At 35.7% G+C, this 19,424-nt stretch overlaps 4 protein-coding genes across 4 annotated transcripts; all 4 read left to right on the top strand.

Moving 5' to 3' along the window:
* The first annotated feature begins 1,923 nt into the window (after positions 1-1,923).
* LOC120130808 (probable WRKY transcription factor 21) lies at positions 1,924-2,963 on the top strand. The gene is made up of 3 exons (XM_039147965.1): positions 1,924-2,210; positions 2,297-2,422; positions 2,726-2,963. The coding sequence occupies exons 1-3, from the start codon at positions 1,924-1,926 to the stop codon at positions 2,865-2,867; spliced, it is 555 nt and encodes a 184-aa protein (XP_039003896.1). The 3' UTR covers positions 2,868-2,963.
* Positions 2,964-10,425: 7,462 nt separating this feature from the next.
* LOC120130576 (histone H1-like) lies at positions 10,426-11,539 on the top strand. The gene is made up of 2 exons (XM_039147789.1): positions 10,426-10,714; positions 10,801-11,539. Exons 1-2 carry the CDS (start codon positions 10,514-10,516, stop codon positions 11,437-11,439), a joined length of 840 nt encoding a protein of 279 aa, XP_039003720.1. The 5' UTR covers positions 10,426-10,513; the 3' UTR covers positions 11,440-11,539.
* A 585-nt stretch (positions 11,540-12,124) lies between these two features.
* LOC120130700 (probable myosin-binding protein 4) lies at positions 12,125-14,737 on the top strand. Its single transcript, XM_039147881.1, is given in 5 exon segments — positions 12,125-12,226; positions 12,422-12,977; positions 13,040-13,405; positions 13,697-13,899; positions 13,902-14,737. Coding segments are annotated over 4 exon segments (1,860 nt in total). The 5' UTR covers positions 12,125-12,226; positions 12,422-12,424; the 3' UTR covers positions 14,640-14,737.
* A 1,971-nt stretch (positions 14,738-16,708) lies between these two features.
* On the top strand, positions 16,709-18,286 carry LOC120130497 (cytochrome P450 94A1-like). The gene has a single exon (XM_039147733.1). The coding sequence runs from the start codon at positions 16,724-16,726 to the stop codon at positions 18,236-18,238; it is 1,515 nt and encodes a 504-aa protein (XP_039003664.1). The 5' UTR covers positions 16,709-16,723; the 3' UTR covers positions 18,239-18,286.
* Positions 18,287-19,424: the final 1,138 nt, after the last annotated feature.

Genomic DNA, 19,424 nt, shown 5'->3' with positions numbered 1-19,424 from the left:
TTTATGTTCGGATCGGATTTTCAGATGGATAAAGTCGAGTTGGAATTGAGTTTGGGATCTAAAATATTTGATCCAATTTGGGATAATAATATAACTCTCTTCTATTATTTAGGTAAACTATTATAATGTCTCTCTATATATATATTTTACATATGTTTACATATTTTTCTATTTTCAACGAAAAAAAAAACGAAAAAAAATCAAAAAATTTTGTGCTGAGGTCGGTCGAGGTGGATTTTGATCCTAAAATTTTGGGTCATATTCGAGTCGAGTGAAAAATTATAGAAAATCGGACCGGAATAAGTAAAACCTTTCGATTTTCGAGTGAGGTTATTAAATTTGAGAAGATAAAACTCGACCTGACTGAGTGATTTGAAACCGAACCAGCCTGAACCAGTCTGGTTCTTGTTAGTCAAAGGAATGATGATGGGAGTAACACTTAGGGTTGAATTTTGGGTAAAGAACTTGGTGTTCAAACAACTCCTAATGCAACAGACTTAGATAACAAGTAAGATGGGTCGAACATGTAAATGAGTTGAGAGGAGCTACCAATGGGTTAGTTGTAGAATAAGATGATGCCCAATCAGAAGACACGAGTCAAATCTGTCAACTAAAACATCAAGTCACGTATGGAATGCCTTACGAAGCTTTGGTTTCTGGTTGGGCAATGTGGGCTGGCTTTCCCAAGTCTTTGAGGCTTTATTATATATATAAAAAAACCGTTTATTATTTTATTGAAAAAATAACATCAAACAACATTAATTAGAAAAAATATCTTAAATTATACACATAAGATTATCTCGAGTCCCAAAGATTGACAGAGAATGATGACAGAGAATGATGACAGATGCATAACCTTCCCTTGAGTGGAATAAACCTGGAGGAATGGGTGACACCAATACCAGGCCTTCCGTGCTTAACAGGCTTGTATGAGATTGAGAAGTCAGTCAAATAGTGGCTAATCATTTCTGGCTTAATTTCCACTTGGTTGAAGGTCTTTCCATTGTAAACACCGATGATACTGCCGATCATTTCGGGAACTATAATCATATAACGGAGGTGTGTCCTAACTGGCTCAGGTTTCTCACAAGTAGAGGAGCCTCACGTTTCTATTTCAAGACAGCAGAATAATAGTCTCAGTATATGGTGCTATCTATTACTAGTACTTACTTTGGTCATTACTTGGAAATTTAAATCAGTATAATACATCAATGAATAATCATGATTCATGGCTATGAGGCTATCTGTGTACATCACCGACTATATCTGCAACAGAAGCCAAAAATCTCATAAAACTGAGATTCTGAAGATGATACTAAATAATAGCTCAAAGAAGGGCAAGGAAGAAAGGAAGATACTCATAAAATTATAGTTTTAAGTACCATGATATCTAAAAAATAGCAAACAAGCTCACTGATGGTGCCAAAAATATTTTGGGTGGACGTGCAAGCGTATATACGCATAAATATATATTAACAACATAAAATTTTTGATGTCTACCCTGACGCCTCAGTGGATCCATCACTGATCAAGCTATTACAATTTACAACCATGAGTCCCTGACATCATAAGCTTCCCAACAAGTTGCTCGTACAACAGTAAACTCAATTAAGTACACAACTCAAGAGAACCAATCAAGAGGGGAAAACGACTGCATTGTTAACTACAGAAAACCAGATCCTTGGAATATAACAAAAGTGAACATCAAAAACTTCTAAGAACAAAAGACCACCGGCTATTGAATCTAGAAAGCTTTCGGAAACTGTAGACGACCGTCAATACCAATTATATATGTCTAGTCAATCGCATGAAAGCAACATCGAGATCGACGCCTCTGAAACTGAACTTCTTGAACGTTCTCTTCTTTGGTACACCAGGTGCAGCAGCATCGGCATCCACGTCTACCATGTCATCCACTAGGAAATGAAACCTCAAGCTGAAATGTTGTTTAGGAAGAGTAATAGTGGGATCAGCTTGAACTTTGATAGCTCTAGCTGCACACCTACCATGTCATCCACTAGGTCTTTCATCTCTTCCCTTAGTATAGATGGTAGTGTGGCTAATTTCGACAACGGGAACGCCTTCCGTTTGATCGGGGCACCTCGATCACCGGATCAGGGTTCCCGACACCAGAAGAAGTGTATCGTCAAGGGTGAAGATGCGAGTATCAAATATGGGACTAGTGGTAAATGCCATTGCTCGAAAAAGAGGTTAGATCCTCTCTTTATAGAATTATGGTTTTGATATTAGTTCTCATAATTGTTTTTAAGCTTTATTGGTTGCATTATATTGGCAGGAAACATAGAGTGAAGAGATCAATCACGGTGCCTGCTGTCAGTAACAAGCTTGCCGATATCCCTCCCGATGATTATTCGTGGAGGAAATACGGGCAGAAGCCGATCAAGGGTTCTCCTCACCCTAGGTAATCATTATCATCTTATGTATGGTATGATATATCGTCAAATCGAATTTCGGTGTTGCCTGTTCGGTTTTGCTTATGACATTACAAATTTTGCGTCTGTGATATCTGATTATCACTTCCATTAAGCATACCACATATAATGCCTTTAACTTCTTAGTGTTTATGTCGTTGATTAATGGCGGTGCTGGTTTCCGTTCCTTGTTTAAAATGTTCATAGGAAGCTTGTTAATTTGTCGTGTGCGCGGTTTGTCGAATCCACTGCAAAATATCGACTCAGAGGCCTTTCCTTTTTAACTGGTGCAGGGGATATTACAAATGTAGCAGTATGAGAGGTTGCCCTGCAAGGAAGCACGTCGAGAGGTGCCTGGAAGAGCCGTCCATGCTTACCGTTACCTATGAAGGCGAGCATAACCACCCAAAGTTACCGTCACAAACGACGGCATAGTCTCGATGGAAACTCTGCTGAAGAATTCAAGTCTTCAATGTTCAATCTATTATGGTTGGCTCGACTCGGCCGTGTAAATATTTCGCATGGGGCATATCGGAGCAGGTTTTTTCAAGCCATTTTAACAAATGAGGTAGTCGGCATTAAGCCGAGTGCCGAACCAAAAGAAATTGTGGAATTGGGGGTCTAGATTGTAAAGAACCGCAATCAAAGCTTGAAAAGAGATGAACTTTTTGAATTAATTGAAATGCCATTGGTGGTGCTTCTGAAGATTATATTATTGGTCTTTTTTTTCTTTCGTGGGGTTGGATTTCTTTCATCTGCAACATGCCAGTTGGGTTATATTTGGAACCAAACTAAAATTGTGGAAAAATTGTCCCAACTAACCAGTTTTGGTCAGAATTTTTGAAGTTTTCTGTTCGCGTTCTGGGTTATATTTGTCTCTGTGTGAACCTTGCACGTACAGCTGGAAACTTATGAAAATGACATAACCAGGGTACACGAAACTGGCTGGCTGAGTTAGCCACCTCCAATTATATATATATATATATATAATTGCAAGTGAAACTCTAGTGAGCCTTTGCAACAATGCATGTGAGCTCAACACGGTTCGACAACACATTCCAATTGCATGTCTCGAGTGATCAAATTATCCTAATTTTTTATTGGATATAATCTTATATGAATGATCCCTTTTAATTTTATGTTCGGATCGGATTTTCAGATGGATAAAGTCGAGTTGGAATTGAGTTTGGGATCTAAAATATTTTATCCAATTTGGGATAATAATATAACTCTCTTCTATTATTTAGGTAAACTATTATAATGTCTCTATATATATATATTTCACATATGTTTACATATTTTTCTATTTTCAACAAAAAAAAAACGAAAAAAAATCAAAAAATTTTGTGCTGAGGTCGGTCGAGGTGGATTTTGATCCTAAAATTTTGGGTCATATTCGAGTCGGGTGAAAAATTATAGAAAATCGGATCGGAATAAGTAAAACCTTTCGATTTTCGAGTGAGGTTATTAAATTTGAGAAGATAAAACTCGACCTGACTGAGTGCTTTGAAACCGAACCAGCCTGAACCAGTCTGGTTCTTGTTAGTCAAAGGAATGATGATGGGAGTAACACTTAGGGTTGAATTTTGGGTAAAGAACTTGGTGTTCAAACAACTCCTAATGCAACAGACTTAGATAACAAGTAAGATGGGTCGAACATGTAAATGAGTTGAGACGAGCTACCAATGGGTTAGTTGTAGAATAAGATGATGCCCAATCAGAAGACACGAGTCAAATCTGTCAACTAAAACATCAAGTCACGTATGGAATGCCTTACGAAGCTTTGGTTTCTGGTTGGGCAATGTGGGCTGGCTTTCCCAAGTCTTCTTTGGGTACGAACTATAAAAAAGTTTGAGGCTTTATTATATATAAAAAAACCGTTTATTATTTTATTGAAAAAATAACATCAAACAACATTAATTAGAAAAATATCTTAAATTATACACATAAGATTACCTCGAGTCCCACAAAACGTAATTTAAGGATCTCGTTTTTTACAGAACGCGAGATTCATCAACTTTGAAGATTGACCGAGAATGATAACACATGCATAACCTTCACTTGAGTGGAATAAACCTGGAGGAATGGGTGACACCAATACCAGGCCTTCCGTGCTTTACAGGCTTGTATGAGATTGAGAAGTCAGCCAAATAGTGGCTAATCATTTCTGGCTTAATTTCCACTTGGTTGAAGGTCTTTCCATTGTAAACACCGATGATACTGCCGATCATTTCGGGAACTATAATCATATAACGGAGGTGTGTCCTAACTGGCTCAGGTTTCTCACAAGTAGAGGAGCCTCACGTTTCTATTTCAAGACAGCAGAATAATAGTCTCAGTATATGGTGCTATCTATTACTAGTACTTACTTTGGTCATTACTTGGAAATTTAAATCAGTATAATACATCAATGAATAATCATGATTCATGGCTATGAGGCTATCTGTGTACATCATTGACTATATCTGCAACAGAAGCCAAAAATCTCATAAAACTGAGATTCTGAAGATGATACTAAATAATAGCTCAAAGAAGGGCAAGGAAGAAAGGAAGATACTCATAAAATTATAGTTTTAAGTACCATGATATCTAAAAAATAGCAAACAAGCTCACTGATGGTGCCAAAAATATTTTGGGTGGACGTGCAAGCGCATATACGCATAAATATATATTAACAACATAAAATTTTTGATGTCTACCCTGACGCCTCAGTGGATCCATCACTGATCAAGCTATTACAATTTACAACCATGAGTCCCTGACATCATAAGCTTCCCAACAAGTTGCTCGTACAACAGTAAACTCAATTAAGTTCACAACTCAAGAGAACCAATCAAGAGGGGAAAACGACTGCATTGTTAAATTATATGGTAATACGTTACCAAGGGTAGTAACTACAGAAAACCAGATCCTTGGAATATAACAAAAGTGAACATCAAAAACTTCTAAGAACAAAAGACCACCGGCTATTGAATCTAGAAAGCTTTCGGAAACTGTAGACGACCGTCAATACCAATTATATATGTCTAGTCAATCGCATGAAAGCAACATCGAGATCGACGCCTCTGAAACTGAACTTCTTGAACGTTCTCTTCTTTGGTACACCAGGTCCAGCAGCATCGGCATCCACGTCCGCCTAAACAAAAACGAGACGAAAACATAGAAAATGCACCGGTGTTATGACCGTGTTTGGATCCCGAGAAACTAGAAGAAAACGATCTAGGAAGTCATGCAACATTGGAAGTAAAGAGAGAGAAGCGAAGCTAGAGACGATGGCGAGACCATGGCTTGAAGATGAAGCAGTGATCGGCACCAAGAGTTCGAAGCCGGGGGAGAATGAGGGTGCGTTTTTTAGTGTCTAGGTACTAAAATAGATCAAATAAGATAATTTAAATACTAAATGCATTAAATTTTTAACCACGAGTACTAAAATGAAACAAAAATTATATGTTAGATATGATTTTAAAAAAAATTAAAAGTTTAGGTAGTAAAATGGACTAAAACTAATAGTTTAGATACTAAATGTATATTTTACCCTTAAATTTAAAATATTTATAAAATAATTATTAAAATTTTTGAACGATTATAAAGATAAATGAAACACATGCAAAATTTTTGGTATTGTTGAGCAAATTGAGTGAAAGAATAAGGGCTTATAGGTAACTGCCTACACAATTATGCAAGATTAAATTGCAGAATTTAAATACTAAAATGGAGAAAATATTATAATTCGAAAGTTAAATTAGGACTAAAATCATGCATATTTTTCAATTTCTATTATAGTATAATAAAATAATTTTATATTTTATACGATCTTATATAAAGTTTGATTCGATTAAAGCTCAAACAAACAAAATCCCCTCGTACACATAAAATTGAGAACTACAATTGTATTTAGATCCACATAAAAATAATTTCACAAATACATATTTTTAATTATGCAAGTGTTTTATTTTTTAAATATAATTTTGAAAATGTATACAATGTTTTTTTTTAAAGCGGTCTCTTAAAAACTCGTACCAACACAAGGTTGAGTTTTTACAAGTAAAAAAGGGTGCCCAAAATGCATTAATCAATCCAGTAACGAATCGTTTTTTACAATAGTTGCAAGAAAAGCCGAACAATCCTCCCGCTGTTAAACAGATTGACTATCGCTTAAGTAATGTCTCAGGTTCGAGTTCTTGTATATGTAGAAAATCAATGTCGAAAGATTCATTTATTAAAATTAAATGTTCGACCTAGATCGAATTAGATTAATCAAGATTAAACTTTAAAACTGAAAGGAGAAAAAAAGTAGATGGTATAATAGAAACTTCCTTTTGCAGTATTTTAAAATTTAAATCATTGCTAGACTAACATATTTAGGATTACATTGGAGGCTTATTTCCCTTTTTATTAGGACCTGAAGGTGAGATAGGACTATTCCCCATATTATTAGGACCTGATGGTGGGATAGGCCTATCTCCCTTTTTATTAGGACCAGATGGTGGAATAAACCTGTTTCCTTTTTTATTAGGACCTGATGGTGGGATAGGCCTATTTCCCTTTTATTAGTACCAGACGGTGGAATAGACCTACCCATCTTCACTTGGACCAAGCAAAGATGTTGGAACGAGAGCAAATGGTTGTACAGTCGATCCCTTTTTATAAAGTTAAAGAGAATAAAGGGATAAGAGATAGAACGATTTTATTTTTATCTTGAAATTATTATTTAAAATAATAATTTGAGATAAAATTAATCTCGATAAAATAAATAAAAAATGTTAAACTTCTTAGAAGAAGAGATAAAATAAATGGAAATAAAATACTCTTTTTATTTTGATCTATCGATCGGAATCAGTTGAGGGCTGTAACTGCACAGTTTCTTTAAGACAGATTTTCAGCCACTCATTTAGTGCTAGAGTTCGTTGGTCATCTGTCTCACAATATACAACAACTAATGACCAACTATAGTAACATATCTGCACAGATCACGAACAATTATCACCTTCGATTTTCACCGAAAAAACTAAGAAAAAGAAAAAAGTTTCAAGATAAGAGAAATGCTTGAAAACTGAGTTGTGAGATATGTTAAAATGTGAAAAATCTAACAAGTTTGCTCACTATTGATAAGAGATTTTCAAAAGAGATTTAATCAAACTAAATATCTTTTAATATTCAACATTAAACATATAACAATATCTTTTAATTTGAAATATTCAAAAGATACAACTTCTTTTATCATTCAAACTTAAATATGTATTATTTTAATTTGAAATATACAAAAATATATAATTTTTTTAATATTCAACGTAAAAAAGATAACAAATATCTTTTTAAGTTGACATATTCAAAGAGTAATTATCTTACTAATATTCAAATTAAATAATATATTTAATTTACAATGGTCAAAAGATAAACTCCTTTTACTATTCAAACTTAAACATATATCATTTTAATTTGAAATATACAAAAATTATATAATTATTTTTTAATATTCAAAAATAAAATGATAACAAATACCTTTTTTAACTTATTAAAAGAGTAATTATCTTACTAATATTCAAATTAAAAATTATCTTTTAATTTTTAATAGCCAAAGGGATTATGAATTTAATATAAATATTAAATCCATCAATTAAATTCACTCATTTTCCAACAATCCCCCACTTGAATGAAATTGATGATTTAATCAAAAACATTTCGGCACGATGTGGTTATAGCCTCTACAATTAATAGTTGCATAGGATATGTAGGTGTTATCCTTTGAACCTTTCCTTGTGATATTATTTTTACTTTACTGGTTAAACAGTAGATGCAATGTCCTTGAACTATTCCACCGTTTGTGTAAACGACGACATACTTCACATAACTATCCCTCTAACAGGAATTTAGTTCTCATGGGTATGTCCTTAAAGTCATGAACATCTGCTTGGTTCTGTAAGAGTTTGAAAGAATTATGTCCAATAGTCTCTTTGAAGCAGACCCACTACACTCTCACATAGGTGACTTATGTTGCTCGGCTCATCGAAGCACACAATGATCATTAAAAGCTTTTTGCTTAGCCTATACCACTTTGGTAATTGTTTACATCATTGAAATTGACTTGGGATAAGGAACTCCTATAGTGATTATACACAAATTATGCAATTAGGTTGTCCCTTTGAACCTAGATCTCGATATCTCCAATCAACAAGGTAGAGTTTTCCTTCACATAACACCTTTAAATTTTATGAGCTTTAGTCACATTCATTTAGATGTTTTCTCAACTTGATCTCGATTTAACCATTAGGTTAGCGGATTTACATGACACTTTCTCTTTCCAATGTGAAACATATTCACTTGTGCCATAGATATTTTAAATATAAAATTCCAACTAACATCGGTCTATGATTCTAAGAATATGATAATCAAAGAAAATACAATTCATCATTTAGGATTTATTTTCATTTATTTTGGTAATACAACAATTACATTCTCAGGATCCCACATTTTCAAGTGTTTGTATGACACATATTTTCACATTTTCATAACTCATGTGGTGTCTTATCTTTTTTCCTTTTATGAGACCTTATTTAATTAGTTATCCATTTGATTATCATAATATTGAAATATTTTAGATAACATATATAAAATATCACTAAATTTTTAAAATTTATAAATGATCATGAAATATTTTGAACGACGATAAAGATAAACGCAACAGATGCAAAATTTTTGGTCTTGCTAAGCAAATTGAGTGAATGAGTAAGGGTGTATCGGTAACTGCCTACACAATTATATATGTTGTTACCTACTTTCCTTTGTACTATGCCTACAATTAGGCAAGAATTATATATGTTGTTACCTACTTTCATTTGTACTATGCCTGCAATTAGGCAAAGAATTAAGCAATGACATGTTTGATCTAACCGGGGGCTCGCGATAGTTCGAGTCAAGTGTTATGTTCGAGATTGTTGAGGTGGGAGTCGTGGTTTATAAGATTTTACGTAAATTTTTTAGATCGAAAACTGAATGAGTTGATCAATGATGATAATAATACATTCTTTTAGGCCATTTCGATGAGATATGATGTCATGGTACCATCAAAGAATGAATGACATAACAAATCAAATCATTTCATCTCTTATATACATTCTAACGGAATAATTTGATATGTTTATGATTGATTATGATTAAATATGATGATTTAGTATCATTAGATCTTAATTAAACGAATATATAAATATAAGAAATATGATACTAAACTTCATCAGAAAATTATACAAAGCAAATGTTCGTAAATCAAAATAAACACGATTTAATTATGTTTATATCGATTAATAATCATAAAATTTTATTTGATTGATTTTACATCGATGATTAATGTATGCAACGTATTAATAATACATAGCACGAGTTTTTTATTTTCATAAATTAGTTTACATGTGTTGTATGTGATACCACACATTCAACATCAATAGGACATGTTCAACTTCAACACCATCTCGAGTAATATTTTTCTATCGAATTCTTATTTGATTTTCAAAAGATTTGAAGCATTAGATTCCTTTGTTAATCTATTATCAAATGTGATGAAAAAAATTTAATTTTATATCGAGCATTGTTTTAAAATTCTCTAGAACTACCATAGTATCGAATTAGACTCTCGTTTGGACCAACGCAGCTTAGAAATTAAAATTCTTTCAAAATAATTGTTCAAAATGTGCATGAAAATATTCGTTAGAAAGCTTACAAAATAACCTACATGATGGAATAAACCTTATAAAATTTAATCAACTATAGCTCAAGTTATTATGAAATCAATCGAGACCAAAAACACACTTCAACTACTCATTCCCTTCAATTCCTCGTCTTGAACCGTAGATAAAGGCATTATCCAACGGTTTTTATTTAAATTTTACGAAAGATGGTGATCCGCGTGCTAGTTGTCCCCGCCAATCACATTTCATCGTACGGGTACCGGCTCTCTCAAGGCTAACTATTTAAATCCCTTCATTGCCGTTACCTTCCTCGCACCACGGAAATAGAGGTCGACTGAAATTAGATTCAATCTAATTTCCCAATTGCCGAAACCCTATTTGCGCATCCTTTTGGCTGCAATGGCCACTGAAGAAGAAACGACCGCCGTGGTCGAGGTCGCCACCGTACCGGCGGAAGACAAGCCGGCTGAGACGAAAGCCAGTTCGAAGCCGGGCAAGGCGAAGAAAGCCAAAGAATCTAAAGCCAAGAAAGCCGAAGAACCTAAAGCCAAGAAAGCGCCGGCTTCTAAGAAGCCACGAGCTCATCCTACTTACGAAGAGGTATTTTCGTAATTCGATTTTCAGAAGCTTCGTATGATTTTGTTCTGCTTGGTGTTTTTGGATCTGAACGGTTCGATTTAACGCAGATGATCAAAGAAGCGATCGTTAGTTTGAAAGAGAGGACGGGTTCAAGTCAATACGCTATTACTAAATTCATTGAAGAGAAACAGAAGAATCTTCCTGGAAATTTCAAGAAGCTTTTGCTCTTTCATTTGAAGAAGCTTGTAGCTGCTGGGAAACTGGTTAAGGTCAAGGGCTCATTTAAGCTTCCGTCGGCGAAGACAACTGCTTCTGCTCCGGCGAAGAAGAAACCGGCTGCTACCAAGGCGAAATCTAAGCCTGCTGCCAAGTCCGTGAAGAGTGCTAAATCGGCTCCTAAAGCTCCGGCGAAGACAAAATCTGTATCTAAGGCGAAGTCCAAAGCGGCGGCTAAACCGAAGCCATCCACCAAGGCTAAGTCTACTACCACAAAAACAAAGGCCGCGGCTGCCGCGAAGCCGAAGAAAACCGCGGCTGCAAAGCCAAAAGCTACGACCAAGGCTAAGGCCAAGCCTGCGGAGAAGCCGACCAAAGCTGCTCGGACTTCAACAAGGACGTCCCCGGGGAAGAGAGCGGCTGCTCCGAAGAAGGTTGCCGCACCTAAAAAAGCTCTGGCGAAGAGTGTAAAGCCAAAGAGCGTCAAGTCACCGGCGAAGAAAGCCACGTCGAGGAGGGGGAAGAAATGAGAAGGATGGTTAGTTAATTTGGCGCTAGTGTTGTAAATTAGAGTGCAATTAATCCCGCTGTGATTTTCTATATATTTTAGTCAGATTTCTTATTACGTAATGATTGCGAAACAGTTTTAGATGTAATTTTCGATGGAATGTATTATTGAGAAATTTTCTCTGATTTCTTGCATTCTATGTTTTCCGATCGTCTTCTACATGGTACAATACACAATGGATTAACATATCATATATTTTAATCTAAATATAATTAGTTTAATTATAGTATTAAGTATTCAAATATGAAGTGAACCAAAATAAATAATTATATATATGTACATCAATTTAGATTATTCAATTATTTAAATTTTTAATTCTAGTTTTGGCAATAAAATGGATTCAACATATATTCCAAAGAAGCAAAAGAGATTTGGTTTTAATATACGACGTGAAAGCTTAACAAATGTAAGACCATAAAGCTTTTTCTTTATTTGGAGCAAGACTAATAGCGACAGTTAGTTTTAACGGTGAATCATTTTTCCCCGGACAAAAGTACTCCCCGTTCTCTTTTCTCCGTCTTCTTCTTCGTTATTTAACATCTACGAGATGGATGTTTCGTATCAATTTCATTCGGATTCAGGGATACGGTGATGCTTTTCTAAATATACGAAAACATTGCCGGTGTCGGATATATATGTATATATAAACATATTTGCATGTATATGTATATCTGACACTGTCATCCCGAATCTCAATAACAGTGATCATCAGCGTTGGATAATCCAACTAAGGTATTCTTCATCTTTGAATCATCTTCGATTATTGTATTTGTTAGGGTTGAATCAATAGATTCTCATAATTGGGTTTTCTTTCATTTCGAATTTAATAGGTTAGATCTTGGGTATTGGATTCCAATTTAATTGGGTTTGTTTATGGTGCATTTATCTCAGATTTGCATTGCTAGGTTTTCTGGATTATCATCCAGTCCCAAGAGCAATTCGAGAAAATGACTGCAACCGCCGCTTCATTTCCCAATTTACAAAGGAATTTGAAGGGGTTTACACAGGTCCTAAAGTATGCTGCTTGTGAATGGATTCTCATCGTTCTGCTGTTTGTTGATGGTGCCTTATCTTATATGCTCACCAGTTTTGCAAATTACTGTGAACTGCAAAGCCCTTGCATTCTATGCACGCGGCCCGATCATATTTTCGGGAAACTAAAAGATGGATTTTATCGGAATCTGTTTTGCCGCCACCATAGATCGGAAATTTCGTTCTTGCTTTCCTGCAACATCCACGACAAGCTCGTCGATGGTCGCGGATTGTGTGACGAATGTCTGTCGTCACATGTCAGGGGACATGAATCCGACTTGGAATGCAGAAGACTCATTGGAGGAAAACTAGGGTATGATGGAAAATTTGGTTCCCGAAGCTCGGTTCTCGATGGGGTCATAAGGTTATGCCTGTGCTGCAACAAACCGTGGGCTGGAAGATCAGATTCACATAGATTACTTCAATTAAAATCACATGACATGATGGTTCCGAAGTTGAACATACATCGTAGCCTAAGTCTTTCAAATGACTTGAAAAAAATGAGCCATATGTGTTGGCATATCAAGTAGGAGACACTGAGCTGAAGATCACTTCTGAATTCAAATTCTGTTTTCCGTCGTTCGATGATCTCAACAGCAACAGCGTAGTTCGTGATGTAATCGAGAACAAGCCTAAAAAACAGCCCGAACCCGATGCTAATGAATCTCGTGTTGTGAGATGTTTGGCTCCAGAGAGTGTGAATAAAGAGAAACTGGAAGATGAGAAGGGTAATTTCAATGAACTGCCTGGGCTTGTTTCTCTTGATGATTGTCCTTCATTTGACCTTACGAAAGATCCGAGATTCAGTGCTGCAGTACTGGCTGATCTTATTTCTATGGTTGAAACTTCGAATCCCGATAATAGTAAGGATGCTATTGAACCATTTTCAGACAATTGTATGCACTCTCTGTTTCTTTCCCTGTGTTTATGTTTTGTAGGTCTTATGTTATTATGACTAATATCCGGAACGGTTTGCAATGGCAGCAAGTAATACTGAAAATATTTCTGTCGACAACGACAAAATCATGAACACATCAACTGGAGCACGTCTCGAATCTGGCTGAGTGGTGACCAATACATCCAGGCTGAATTTAATTGCTGGGGATCGGAGTGCACCCGAGTTTGTTATAAAATATATATGCTACCTTACACTAATGGGGCAAGTGGAAACCTCAAATCATCATCAGCAAATAGAAGTGAAAATATTTCTCTCATCAAGAACGATGAAATCTCGAAGTCAATAAGCACCGGTCTCGATACTGATCGATTAGTAGATGATACTAAAAACAAGGGAGTTAATGAAGATGTTAAGTCATTGCCGGCACATAATTGTACCGGAGAAGGTAATCAAATTTCGTTGAACTATTTAAGTCCCAAGTTACAAGATCGTGTGCAACTGAATTGCTGAGAACCAATTCGAACTCCATTGAGGTTCGGAATCTTAAGAACCTTTTCATCGAGGCAATAAGTGAATCCCCTGGCCTCAAAACTTTCGATGAAAGCAGTGTCATTGAAGGTGAAAGTGAGGATAGGCTCGAAAATGCCCGGGAGGACATAAATGCGTTATCTAAGGAATTAGAGGAAGAAAGAAACGCTTCTTCAATTGCTGCATATCAGGCAATGGCAATGATCACAAGGTTGCGAGAAGAGAAGGCATCTCTCCGCATGGAGGCCCTGCAGTACCTGAGGATGATTGAAGAGCAAGCCGAATACGACGTTGAAGCCTTGGAGAAAGCTAACGATCTCCTGACAGAAAAGGAAAGGGAATTAAAAGATCTTGAAGCTGAGCTTGATTATTACAGACGGAAGTTCCCTGATGAAACACCGGACGAGCCGGGACCGGACGCTAGTGTCGACTTAGACAACGAACATGTTCGGATGGTGAATGCAACATGTTCCAAGCAAGTTGATATGGAAAATTCCTTAGAAACAGGATTTCCCGAGGCTTCTTTAGTCGACGATGAACCCGTAGTCATAACCGCATTGTCCGAAATCGAAGACGAGAAGTTGTACATCTCTCACTTGTTGCAAAAGTTAGAGAAGAAACTTAGCAGGCTTGCTCAGTATGGGGCTTCACGAGACTTTTCCGACAACGAACACTCCGACGACGAAAATCATGGATTCTCTTGAAAACGAAATTTCAGAGCTGAATGAGAGGTTGGAAGCACTAGAGGCAGACTGTAGTAGTTTTCTTCAGCATTCATTAAGCTCTCTGAAACAAGGAAAGGAGGGGCTGGTTTTAACGCAGGAGATACTTCACTATTACGTGAAGTAAATAAAACGGGGTTAAAGACCATGGACCCGTCTTCCTGTGAGCTCTATGTAAAAGGGTATGCCATTTTAAACCCTAAACCTCTGAACCCTGAATTATAATCCGATTGATTTTTCACCGTATTACAGGTGCATCCCAGACTTGAGGGTAACTGGCTAGTAGCAGAAGGGCATGAGTTTACACACAAGGCAACGCCCTAGAGTGGATCAGATATGGGAGTAAAACAGTAAAAAAGTGATTACTTACCCATGTTTCTGAAACACGCGTGTGGCTAAGTTGTAGACTGGCGTGATTCTTTTGTTCAACCATTTTTTTTAATTTCAATTGTAAACTGAGAAAATCTCAATATATAATTTAATTTGACGGTTAATAAAAAGAACACTTTTATTAAATATTAACGAATAAAGGTTCATAATTTGATTAAAATAAAATTAAAATTTTAATAATTTAATTAAGTATACGTCTTTGCTTACGTTTATAACATCGCCGACCGCCATTCTTTTGTTCACACTCGTTTTAGCCTTAAAGTGGTCCGCCGGCCCTAAATTTCCTTTTACATGGACACCGAGTCAAAATTTGAAGACTGACGTAGTTGTTGTGTACTCTAATTCTCAAACTCAATCATCGATGACGATATTTAATTAAAAAACATCAACACTTTTCACACCATGAACGTTCCTAATCATTAGGTATTAACCCCCCCCCCCAAGAAATATGATTATAAAATTGCATTCTAATAAATATATCAATCAAATTTAATTAATTTATTTTTTATTACCGGCAAAGGGGTAATTTTTGCTCGGGTAACACATTCAATTTATCATTTTCATCGTATCGTATTTTCGTATTAATTTAGTCATCGCAGTTGTTTAATTATATTATTTTATATCGTATTCCTAACTTAAAACCCTAAATTATAAACCTTAAACTCTAAACTATAATTTCAATCTCTAAATCATAAACTCTAAATTTTAATTTAAGTTTTATAATTTGAGGTTTTAAATTAGAAGCAATATATAAAATGATGTAATTAAACATCTTTGGAGGTTAAATAAATACGAAAATATGATATAAGCAAAAAATAATAAATTAGGTATACACAGTAATAAAACAACCCTTAAACCTTTAATATATTATTGACATCAAAATTATTTTTCAATTTTTAAGGAAGAAAAACTAATTTAATGTGGAGTCGAAATTTTAGATGGAGGACTCATTAGAAAAATAATTTATTGAGATCGAAATAATTAATTATTTATTGCGTAGCTTATGGTAGTAAAGGGTTCCTCCCTGAACACGACAAAAAAGCTATAAGAAACTTCTAAATTACCTAAGCTAGAGGCCGGCGGATTGGTGCTAACAATTTAATTTTTTTGACATTAAAAGAGGTTGCCTTGGTCTCTTTGATAGGAAAAATAAATAAATTACGGATTTAGTATCTAAATTATCAATTTTGATATATTTTAATATTAAAAATTTTAATTTTTATTTCATTTTAATAACCACCATTAAAGACTTTAGCTTTTATTTTATTTTAGTACTCTATTCAAAATTTAACGTCAATTTTTAAAAAAATTAATAATTTAAATACTAAAACGGATCAAAATTAATAGTTCAAGTACTAGTTGTGTTAAGATTTTAACGACGATACCCTAAAATAAAAAAAAAGTAAACGTTAATTATGAATTTTAAAAAAATTTAAATACTAAAACAGATCAAACATATTTTATCCTAGAAAAAAGTTGTTGTCTCCCATGTCAACTAATATAATTTAATGTATATAATTAATTTCATTTTGACATAATTTACCCTGTTATGTATATTGAAATGCTCATGATTCTAGAAACTTTATCGTATATGGAACAGAGAAAAACTGGTCTATAAATAGAGCTGAACATGTTGAGAATCTTATGAAGCAAACCCTCACAGGATCATTAGCAAGATGTTGATTCAGCTATTTACTTCGTTTTTTCTTCTCATTCTTCCATTTGTCATCCTAAAAATCATCACCAAAACATCAAAATCCAAAGAATCTGATCCTTCAATTCCCCCCAAACATTATCCGATAATCGGTTCTTCTTTAGCCCTCAAATCCCACGAAGAAGATCGTGTGCAATGGACTGCACAAATCCTCCAGAACTCTCCCTCTGGAACTTTCACCTTCCACCTCTTATTCGGTGGTCGGCATATTTTCACGGCGAATCCAGCCAATGTCCAGCACGTACTCAAAACCCAATTCTCCAACTACCAGAAAGGCCCTTCGTCTTACAGCGTTCTCTTCGATTTTCTCGGCAACGGAATCTTCAACGTCGACGGCGAGTCGTGGAAGTTCCAGAGACAAGTTTCCAGCCACGAGTTCAACACCAAGTCTCTTCGTAAATTTATTCAAGACGTTGTTGATACCGAGCTTAATGGGCGTTTGATCCCGATGTTTTCCGGTGTTGCTGCTGATGAGAACGTGCTTGACTTGCAAGATATTCTTCAGAGATTCGCTTTTGACAATGTTTGTAAGATCGCTTTCGGGTTTGACCCAGCATGTGTTTCGCCGTCGTCACCGGCGGCGGAGTTCGCTGAAGCGTTTGAAGATGCTACTAAAATAAGTGGCACAAGGTTCCGTGCTTTGTTTAGTTTATCCTGGAAAATCATGCGATTTTTCGATGTGGGATCGGAGAAGAGACTGAGAATTGCGGTCTCTCGAGTTCGTGACTTTGCGATGAAGATCGTAAGGGAAAAGAAACAGGAATTAGCTGATAAATCGTCTTTGGAATCCGTTGATCTTCTATCGAGGTTTTTGAGCTCCGGCCTCACGGACGAGAATTTCGCGACGGATATTGTCATCAGCTTTATACTCGCCGGCCGCGACACGACGTCGGCTGCTTTGACGTGGTTTTTCTGGCTATTGTCCAAGAACCCTGGAGTTGAAGAAGAGATTCTCAAAGAAATCAAAGGGAAATCCGGCATGCCGGTGTTCGAGGAAGTTAAAGACATGGTTTACACGCATGCCTGTCTCTGCGAGACTATGAGACTGTACCCTCCGGTTCCGGTGGACGGCAAGACGGCGGAGAACGACGATGTTTTGCCAGACGGGACGGTGGTGAAGAAAGGAACGATAGTGACGTATCATCCTTACGCAATGGGGAGGATGAAGATGCTATGGGGATCGGATTGGGCAGAGTTCAAGCCGGAGCGGTGGTTGCAGAGGGACGAGGGAGGGAAATGGAGCTTTGTGGGGAGAGATCCTTACACTTATCCAGTGTTCCAGGCGGGACCCAGAGTTTGTTTGGGAAGGGAGATGGCGTTTCTGCAGATGAAGAGGGTGGCGGCAGGCGTTCTACGACGGTTCAAGGTTGTGCCGGCGGTGGAGGATGGGTTTGAACCATCGTTTGTTGTTTCCCTGACGTCGAAGATGAAAGGTGGCTTCCCAGTGAGGATTGAGGAAAGGGGAGATGTCGAGTAGCTAATAATGCGTTGAGATTAACGTGCCAGTGAATTTAATTTTTTTTATATTAATTTTGGTCTTTGTTCTTTTTGTTCCACTGCCATTTATAAATTATAAACATAGTACGGATGTAATAAGCAGAACAACTACTTTTAATTAAACAATTAAATTTATAAATCATAATCATATCGTGTTTATTGTGCTGATTATTTGTTAAATTTTATGGAGGTTAAAGCCTCATAATATAATAATAATAATAATCTTAATTTAATCCAAATTTTAAAAAAATTTCGGTATTAGTTTCGAATTTTTATTTTAAAGTAAAGGTGATTATTTGACTTAATTGAGTAAAGTAAAAGCAAATAGGGTAAATAACGAGTTTAGTATTTAAAGTATCAGTTTTGGTCCGTTTTGGTATATAAACTTTTAATTAAAATCATATCTAACTTTTAATTTTTGTTACATTTTAGTACAGTGTCATTAAAAACTTAACGGATGGGTTGGCATGACATAGCTCCAGTGGACCAAGAGAGAATGACAAGGCCACTAACATAGTCTGATTTCAGGACCATCAGACGATTGACGATGAAGATCGGAGGATAAAGAAGTCAAAGAGTCCGTCGTCGATCTGGAGAGATTGAGGCATTTTCGGTGAAATGGAGGTCAGAATCACATTCAGGGGGTGAAAAAGGTGCGAGATATAAAGTTTGAGCTTCATCGACCGACGAGACCATCCATTAAGTTTTTAATGACGAGATACTAAAATAAAACAAAAACTAAACGTTAGGTATGATTTTTAAAAATTTAAAAGTTTAGGTATAAAAATAGATCAAAACTGATAGTTTATACACTAAACGTCTAATTTACCTAAACATATTTTAATTAATTAAATTGATGAATTATATTTTATAACTCGAACTTTATTTAAAATCTTTTCTGACTGAATTTATAAAATTACGAGTCTAATCAAATTAATCTTTTTGGCGTCAAATCAAATTTGATTTTTAAAGTCAAGTTTTGTTTACGTCTACATATATATTCAATTTTTTTAATATATACTAATTTTGATATATAATATTTACAGTTCTCTTGGCTTCCGTATGTTGACGAGGAGATCAACCGGTTATTACCAAGGGGATTTTTGAGGGGTCCCACTTATGGTGTGTCGTGACGCCATTATTCAATTATGTGATTGTTGAGTGAC

The sequence above is a fragment of the Hibiscus syriacus genome, unplaced genomic scaffold, assembly GCF_006381635.1.
Source record: "Hibiscus syriacus cultivar Baekdansim isolate YM2019G1 unplaced genomic scaffold, ASM638163v2 tig00110548_pilon, whole genome shotgun sequence".
NCBI classification, from domain to species: domain Eukaryota; kingdom Viridiplantae; phylum Streptophyta; class Magnoliopsida; order Malvales; family Malvaceae; genus Hibiscus; species Hibiscus syriacus.
Note: the sequence above shows the minus strand (reverse complement) of the source record. Positions and strands in the feature narration are given on the sequence as shown.